This window comes from Helobdella robusta (genome assembly GCF_000326865.2).
Source record: "Helobdella robusta unplaced genomic scaffold HELROscaffold_8, whole genome shotgun sequence".
In the NCBI taxonomy this organism is placed as follows: Eukaryota; Metazoa; Annelida; class Clitellata; order Rhynchobdellida; family Glossiphoniidae; genus Helobdella; species Helobdella robusta.
The window spans coordinates 5,784,130-5,794,285 of NW_008705459.1; the positions used below are offsets into that span (position 1 = coordinate 5,784,130).

General features: G+C 31.6%; 1 protein-coding gene across 1 annotated transcript in view; it reads right to left on the reverse strand.

Moving 5' to 3' along the window:
• HELRODRAFT_108545 (hypothetical protein) overlaps positions 1 to 9,621 on the reverse strand; it is a gene marked incomplete at its 5' end in the record, with an annotated part of 17,329 nt that extends 7,708 nt beyond the window's left edge. Inside the window, one exon of the mRNA XM_009032369.1 lies at positions 9,466 to 9,621. Within this exon, the coding sequence (XP_009030617.1) occupies positions 9,466 to 9,621 (156 nt within the window). The remainder of the gene's footprint in view (positions 1 to 9,465) is intronic.
• Positions 9,622 to 10,156: the final 535 nt, after the last annotated feature.

A 10,156-nucleotide genomic window follows, 5' to 3' on the forward strand; every position in this document is an offset into this window, starting at 1 on the left:
ATAACAAAAACAATAACAAAAATAGAAACAACACAGCAACAACAACGATGACGACATTACGATGTGTCCAGCCGAAATGGAGCCACTAATGCAAAAACAAGATTAATGCACGAAAGACAGCCAGGCACAAAAACACTCACACACACATAAACAAACACCACATACTTATACACACATATACACTAACGTCACACACTTATACACACGCATAAACCTATTTGTATGTTGCGTACATTTGCTGTACACATTTTTACCTAAAAATAGAAAAACAACACAAGTTTGTATTTGATTTTGTTTGTATGTATGTATGTATGTGTGTGTGTGTTTGTGTTTGTGTGTGTGGGGAGTGTGTATACTACATGAATGTACGGCTATCTATGTGTGCATGAGCATATGCGATGGTAATTTTTATTCTCTTCAGAAGAAAGCAAATTAAAAATAATTTCTGATTCGGAGAAAGACGAATGCAAGTTTGCGATAGCAAAAGTAAATGTTGATGTACGTTCTCTGTTATGCAACTGCATGCAACGCGCATACATACATGTACACACACACAACACACACATGTACACGTACACACACGCAGGCAGACTTACACACACGTACACGCACACACACACACACACACACAGATATACTACTCACATATAATAAACAATAGTATCGTTCTGATTCATTCAGAGGATGGAAATCTTCTATACAAACATAGGAGAATAAAATTGAATTAGCATGAACGTGCAGTAAAAATAGAAACAAGCAAATGTAAAGCCGTCGAGTCAAATGTACATAGTTAAGAGTTATATCAAAATAAAAAAAAATTGCTAAGATTTTCACCTTGATTTTTACCAAGTTAAGACACACAAACAACAACAACAGCAACAACAACTCCAACAACAGCAGCAACAACAACAAACAACAGCAACAAACAACAACAATGACTTGTTAATAGTATACCAGACGTGCATTTTAAAAATTCTTTAAAAATCAAAATGTTTCAATGACAAGCAAATCAACAATTTTTAGATGTCATTAAACGTTAACACCAACACAAAACATAGAAATACGTTCACACATACAAACATAAACACGAACGACAAACAAATGAGCGAACGTACATACACACATTACACAAAAGGAAAAAAACTGACACACACTTATACAACAAACATGTAACGTACATAAATATACATTAGGTATTTCGCAGCAATACGCATATACAAATGCCCCAAATTACCAAAACAAATAAAGTCTTTGGGTGTATTTTAATTAAAATTTGAATCCACGTTGCAAACAGGTATCGTAAAATTCAATGCGGAGAGTAGTAGTATTATGTTAATTAAAATTTGCATGTTGTCACGCTGTGATAGTAGTCTTGTAACTCTATCATTAGTAGGTTTAATGATTCTTTGTATATTGTTTGTTTTGTATGTTTTCTTTGTATGTTTGCCTTTGTATGTTTGTTTTATTTGTTTGTTTTGAAAAACATCATTTTTGTTTGATGTATTTTTCCCATAAAATATTCTCTTCCTTGATCGAATGTTTGCTTTTGAATGCCTAATTTTGAATGATTTTGTTTACCAGGTTTTCATAAAATTATTTATTTAAAATAATTTTTTTAAACTTTTGAAAACTTGAAAATTATTTTAAATTCTTTTAAAAAACATTAATGTCATATTGTTTCTGACTAGTTAAAACTTCTCAAATTTATAAATAAAATTAATAACGCATGCGGTTTCCTTCCTAACTTATCAGAAACTTATTTGGAATTAATTTAGGTCTGGGTATTCATTTATTCCAATAAGTAGCGTTCATATTTGGTTAGTTTTTGAGATTCAATTATGATTTTTTAATAACATCTCACACTTATTTACTGTTTTATGTATATGTGAAGTTAAATGGAATTGTGTTTTAGAAAACTGATAACCCATAGAACATACCATATTTTATATGAAAGTAACATGTTTAAACACGCAATTATTGGTAAGAGAATTGCAATTTTTAACAATATATGCAACATGTGGCAAATTTTTTCAACAATGTATTTGGTATTTAAAAAATAGGTTAGAATTTCCCAAACAAACGCTGATGAAATTGTGAGAAGATGAACCAACCACAATATTTCATACTATGAGAGGAAACTCTAGTATAAAAACTAATGCAAAATATATGTTCATAAGCACATATATACAATGATATATACACTAATATTTATAGATGCATCTGTGTTGTATACACACATCCGCACGCACCCACACGCACGCGCACGCACGCACGCACACGCACGCACGCACACGCACGCACGCACACAAACACACACGCATACACGTACGTACATTTTTTATATTCACACGTCATTCTGAGCAGTCAACAACGCATTTCATTATTTCTTCTTTGTCATTTTTTTTATTTGAGTTTTTTGCTTTTCACAAATAAGAAATTGATTTTGGCCTTTTTGACGTCATTTGAAATTGCTTTTTTCATGAAATTAGAATAGATGATTCTAGGCACAATTTGTTTTTTGATGTGTACGGTGATTTTTGTGATGTAATTAAAAAAAATCCTGTGAATATTCAATCGTGTATTTGCAGTGCTACATCTCCGTCAGACCGTTTGATGTTTCGATATTAACAATTTTGTATTCTACTTAGGTTTAAATGTCAAAAATTAGGGTTGTGCTGGCTTCCTTAATTTATGTTTGATTCTTTTTGATGTTGTTTTTGTTGTTGATGTTGTTCTTGTTGTTGTAAGCCTTTTCATCTTACATCTTTTTGTGATTTTCAAGTTTCTTCTTGACGCTAAGCCGATTCGTTTTCTATCTTAACTAAATTTTCCAGAAACGTTTACTCAGTTCGCTAAGACGTGTTTCTCCGATGTTATCATATTTCTGAACGTTAAATTTTTAATTTGAAGATTGAATAATTTGAAGAAGAAGCAAGACAAATTGACAAAATCGTTGATAATCTTAGAACAAAAGAACAGAAAACGCTGTAACATCAACATAACATTAACATGACGTACACATAACATCAGTAAAAAACCAAAAAAACCTCAATATGACATCATTATGACATCAATATGATTTATCAAACATCATCACTGGCAATCTCGGTGTGGCACATTGTTATGACAAATTTCATCTGAATTTCATCAGTTTCACAATTCAATCCACAATTCAAAACACATCATTCCATTACCTTAAGAAAATACCAACGATCAAAATTTAATTCAACAATTTGGTAGAATTTTATAGATGAAACTGTCACAAATATTGAAAAGTGAGCTTAATTGAATGAATCCTATACATGTAAGAACACACAAAACCTTTATCATTTTCATCAATACGTCATCACCATTATCATCATCTTATTTTATCATCATCATTACCATAATTATCATCATTGTAATGTTATAAGTCAGCATGGTCCTGTATCTATCGCCACTTAAAATGTTACCCTTTTAAAGTTTTTAAACAGTTTTAAATTTCATCCAGTGTAGGTATAAAATTGATGTAAAGTCCATTCTGAACCAATTACCAAGTGCCTCCCTCCGCGCTTGTGGTACGAAGAAAATAATGTAAATATTATTTTTGAAAATTTTATTTTCAAAATTCACTCGCAAAAGATTTATTCAGAATTAAAATCTAAATAGAAGAAGCAGCAGCAACAACAACAGCAACAGCAGCAGCAGCAGCAGCAGTAGTAGTAGTAGTAGTAGGTAGTAGTAGCAGCCGTAGTAGTAGCAGCAGCAGTAGTAGCAGCAGTAGTAGTAGTAGTAGTAGGTATTAGTAGCAGCCGTAGTAGTAGCAGCAGCAGTAGTAGCAGCAGTAGTAGCAGTGTAGCTATATATTTTACACACTAAGCTTACTGTTAAAATTTTTTGCGTAATCATGAAGCCAAATAAATTCCTGTTAAAAATAAATCGACTCAGAACCACTAAACCTTCGTAATTTTATTTTAGTTTTTCTGGATTTTTTTTCAAATTGAAATTTTATATCTTAAAAAACTTAATAATTATTTGTAGATCGTAAAATAACATTAAGAGAGAATCAATGGGAGCATTATGAGAACATTATCTCAAGTTACAGCATCCTGCATGTGCTATGAACGTACAACTTTTAGTTCAGTCCTCACACACTTACTCGTCCAACAAACTACCGAATCACCAAATTTTTTTTTAATTTTAATTTAGCCAGGTTACATTTTTTTAGTTTTGAATATATTTCTAGATTATCTGATGTTGATTACGTAGTTCATTTTATTTTTTTTCATGTCTATGTTGCCATTTTAAGAGAGTTCTGCTTTGTTTAGTGTTGGTTTTATAGTTTATTTCAACCTTTTACATTTCTGTGGCTATTTGCAAATAATTTATAAAAATTCTAAACAAAGAAAACAAGCAAAAAGGTTTAGAATGTCAACAAAAACATTTTTTTCAAATAAATCAAATTATAAATCAACAAACTGGAGAGGAACTAGAAAATATAGTACGAAATAGGCTAGAATAAACTTCAGAAGATTTAAAATGGCTTGAAAAACAGCGAAGCTTAAAATTTTGAATTTTTAAGTCTTATATACGATTTCTTTTTCAAATATTTCGTCTCGAGTTATTTTATATTTTTGTCTATTTTTCTGTAAATTCTTGTAAAAAATTTATTTTCAACCACTTAGTTTATTTTTTATGTCTAAAGCATTTCAAATATGATTAAAAAATAAATTTAAAAACCTGTAAAGAGTGAAGATGTAATTGTACTTACGCACGTAACGCTGAGTAAGTATAAAGTTGTAGTAGCATTTGTAATGATACAAATCATAATCACCCATCATCAGAAATAAACAAATAAAATTATCCTTTATAAATAATAATGACAATAGCAAAATTAAACAACCCAACTATAACACACAAAAATGACGTCACCATTGGTTACCATAGATACGCGAAAGGGAGCCAGCAAAGATAAAATATGCTGCAGTGACCATGTTGTTGACGTCACGCTGCTGCAGAGGAGATTGACGTTTTTATATCTATGTTATAACAAATATTTTTTCTGAAATATGAAATGAAGTGCAATGTCTATGTCGGTAAAGTGAGCGATACTACAATTTTTTCGAAATGAATTAAAAACGTATTTAATAATTTCATTTTATTCATAAATATGTTCATTCCTTCATCATTGTTTTTCACACGACTTTTTTAAAAATTCTAATATTCTTATTTGTTTTAAAGCAGAGACAAGAGAAATGTTTTTGTATTTTATATTGGTTGTCACAGTCGATAATAAATTCAATATGTTAAAAAAATTCTGTTAAGTTTGCCTCAGTACACATGGATGTGAGTGTGTGTGTGTGTGTGTGTGTGTGTGTGTGTGTGTGTGGAAGTATTTTATACGATGTGTTTTTATGTGTGTGTTTTTATGTGTGTGGTGTGTGTGTGTGTGTGTGTGTGTGTGTGTGTGTGAGTGGTGAATCTAGTTCAATACTCCCACGCAGCAACATCTATCTGAAATCTTCTTATTTACATAGCTGCGTGTCACGTTCATGTTGCGTTAGGGCGCGTAGTTTGGTTCCTATGAAAAAAAAACATGCGTGCAAGAATTATCAAAATTAAAAAACAAATTTTGTTAATTAAAAAAAGTTAATGTTCAATGTTTTTACTGCATATAATTTGTGTTAGGAAAAAAACTGATTTTGATTTGTAAATATATATTAATTAACATTTAAAACCTCATGAATATTCATGAACATAATTTATTCATACACATTTCAACTTTTACAAAGTGTTAAAGATTGGGTTTTGTAGAGGTCGATGGTCGCCAATGTCCTGAAAAGATAAGCCACGAGAAAGAGGACGAAGAAATATTCATACCAATATGTTATTAACTTTTATATAGGTAACAAGGAACCACAAAAAAGACAAAATTTGTAATTGTGCAACAAACATTATCTTCTGTTTACAAACACACATGCAAACGTATACACACACACACACACACATACGCATACCCACTTATACACCAACGAAATAAAGTACAAACGAAACAAAATCATTGACAAAAAAAAACCCACTAATACGTTACATACTCGTGTGGATAAATCAATCGCTTAATGGTAGCAACTAGAATTGTAGCAATAATAACAGTTTCATTATATTACAATACATTATATTGTGGCTCATGTATGAACATTTTCACAAATACTTACCGCTACAATTTTTGAAGCCAGCACTACTCTTGCCACTAACAATAACTACATTTTAAACAAATTTAATACGATATAATTTGGTTCTTGCGAATTATTTTTATAAGCAAACCGTGCTTAAGTTGACTTTTGCAAAACTGTATACTAATTAAATTCAAAATCACACACAAACACACACACACAAACACACACATGTTAACGCCAAACATTCGGTAGAATTTATAGAATATTGTAAAAATTATGGTCTATTACCAACACACACACACACTTATATATATATATATATATATATATATATATGTATATATATATATATATATACACGTACACACAAGCTCGCGTACATAATATCCGTATACAAACATCCGCGCTTCAGTTTATACAAACATACACGTACAGACACACGTACCCTCCAAATGAATAGATCAATTTGTACGCCGACAGGCTGTATGTACATGAGGACAAATTTTTGTACAAATACTGAACGTCAGACGACACGGACAAATGTACATAAAAATACATACATACATGCATACATAATACGCGCACATAGCAACATTAACGTACGTTTACTGTATTAAAAACCATTATCGACGTTACATGTTTTATTAGGCAATTGAATATAAAAGTTTGTATTTATTCATGAATGCATTTATTAAAGTTTATACATACATACATACATACATACATACATACATACATACATACATACATACATCCATACATCCATACATACATACATACATATAAACATACACGTATACATACATAAAAACATACATACTTCAGAGCGAAAAAGACAGACTCTACATGTAATCCGATGATGGAAATGTTTCTGGGGATAATTAATGAGGCAGTCGGTTGCGGAAATTAGTTGTGGTTTAGGTCATTATCATCTTGGCTGGAAAATCGTTAGCAGAGAAAGAGAAAAAATAAATCATTTTGATGGATATGTCGATGGATGAATGGATGGATAGATGAATTGATGGATGGGTGGATGAATAGATGGGTAGATAGATGGATGAACGGACGGAAGAACTGACGGACGGATGGATGGATGGATGGATAAATGAATGGATGGATGGATGAATGAATGGATTGATTTGAGTAAATGATTGGTTAGATAGATGAATGAAATGATAAATTATTAAATGAATGGATTGATAAACAAGTGAACAGATGAACGAACGATCAAAAAACAATACTAACATTAAAACACCATTTTCCAGATGGTGTAGATAACATTGAATGAATGAATGGTAATGAAAATACGAAGCTTGGTCGACGGAATGATTAATGAATGAAAGACTGCAGTGGTCAGTCACATTTGCAAATGTCTCTTATCATTTCTGATATGGGAATGAGTGATTGATAGATAGATTGATGGATGGATGGATAGATAGATGGATGGATAGACGAATACATAAATGGATAGATGAATTAGTAAATAGATAGATGGATAGAGCACTAAATGAATAAATTATTCGAAACTGAATGAAAATGTGAATAAATGTTAAAAATATAACACCAAACCAAAAGTTGTAACAGGGTAATAGCTACAAAAATTTAATTGAAAATTTGGAAAATTTTAAATTCAGAAATTGAAGAAAAAAATTTACAACAATTAACTAACAAAAATAAAATAAGATCAGATCAACCATGAAGAAAGTATTCTTTTATAGTTGAGTTCTTAAAGATTGATAGCTAGCACGTACTGGCAGGCAGGTATGTGATGCAGTAATAATTAGATCTATCTACAATATGTCATCTACATCCACCAACCAACATACTTTGAATGAATTAATGAATGAACGAACGAATAGACGAACGAATAAACCAATGGATAAATAAATGAACGAATGGATAAACAAGTGAACGTATGGATAAATGGATGAGCTAACAAATAAACGAACCCAAAAAAGAACAAATGTATGGATGAAGAAATGACATACAACATGCACCAAACTAAAATGCGTCCTTTGAATTTTAGAGGCATACGTTCATAAACATGACATCAAAACAGACAGAAACATTTGTTTATATACGTTAAAAACAACTAAGCGGAGACATAAAACATGAAACATCATAAAACACAAACATTCAATTAATAAAATTTACTTATAACATTTCTAATTCAATTAAACCGACGGAAAATAATATGGCTTATAATTATAAAACATCAACACGTTAACCATCATATTTACAATTGTTATTAACAGCCCAAACAGCATAAATCACACAGAGTGAACAATGTGAACATCAAAAAACAGAGACATGTGATGAAAGGATTATGGAAACATGTACATAGAGTTCAGTTTGAAGTAATTAATCATTATAAGTAGAGTAGGCAAAAAGGTATAACGAACCGCACATATCATAAATACGTGCGATACCTACATAGATACATCCGTTCAAATTATTAAAGTCTTCATATGTACGTGTATGTATTTTTGTATATATGTGTGTATGTATTTTTGTATATATATGTGTGTATGCATTTGTGTATATATGTGTGTATGCACTTGTGTATATATGTGTGTACTGTGTATGCCCTTGTGCCTATATTTATGTACAATGTATTGAATTCCATTGTGTATAACAAAGTTTGCATATAGAATGTATGTATGTGCATAATGTGTGTTTGTGTGTGTCTGTGTGTTTGTGTGTGCGTTTTGAAAGAGTCATAAACTTGATTTAATGGAGACGTTTGAAAAAGCACATTGAGATTCCTTTACTTTTGACACCAATGTTGTAAACTTTGACGCTCATTACTACCATTGTCGTTAATCCGTAGGTCCGAGATTTCCGATACGCCAACTTAGTTGAACGTTTATTTGAAAGCCACAGTAATAAAGACACTAAACTAATCCAAGTAACTACACCAATCAAATTTGCGACTTCGCTTTCAAATCTCTCGCTGCTAACTTCTCTATTCGCAACCCTTATATGGCCTCTACAATAATAACGAAGATAACAAATATAACAATAATTAACTATATAGCGTAATTCCACCATTTTAAACGGTTATAACAATATGCATATAATTACATATTTTGAAGTTAAATTTAGGCAAATGAGCAAATAAAATAAACCTAACAAAATTATTAAAATGTGTGCCTAAGATTATTGGTCTAGATAACCAAAAAATTTGTTTAATGCAGTAGCTTACTGTGAATTTTTTCGTATCAATTTGAAAAATTATCGAAACATTTTCATGAACATTTTCTTAGAATATTACAAACAGAGTTGAGAAATGAACGGCTGATGCACTGACCTTGTCGTAAACATTAGCCATGGTCATTTCAGTTTCAACAATCATGGCCACAATTCCGAAGAGAGCACAGACCAGACAACAATTTGAAACGAACCTCCTCTTGTCCGTCAATAATTTACGTTTTCCTAAACGGAAGCCACACTTTTTATTAGTCATCGAAGTTAACGGCGGTGAAGGTGGTGACGATTGTAGAGATAATTGTTGTGCGTTTGTGGTTGCTGCTGTGTTTGATGTCGTTGCTGCCCCCGCTGCTGTCGTTGTTGTTGCCAATGTGGTGGACAGAGCCATTGATGATGAGTTTGTTGTCGCGTTTGATGTTGTTGTTGGCGTTGTGGAAATATTTTTTCGGTGTTGGAGTTTTGGGTTGAGGCAGTTGAATATCATGTCGATTTTGCAGTGTTGTAGTTGTTCATGATGATGTTGTTGCTGATGTTGTTGGTGTTGTTGCTGCAAATGTTGACATGAAAGATGAACTTCTTTTGAACGTTGATTATGTTGTTGTTGTGTTTTTTCTTCTAAATCATGACTAATATGGCTTCTAGACTCTTGAAAGCTTTTTGTGGACCAAAAAACATTGCTGTGTTCATTTTCAAATAAGCCATCATCATCAGCAACAACCTCATTACCGTCATCATCTAGCTCATTATCATCATTCCCAACAAAAACAACATCGTCGTCAGCATTCCTTCGT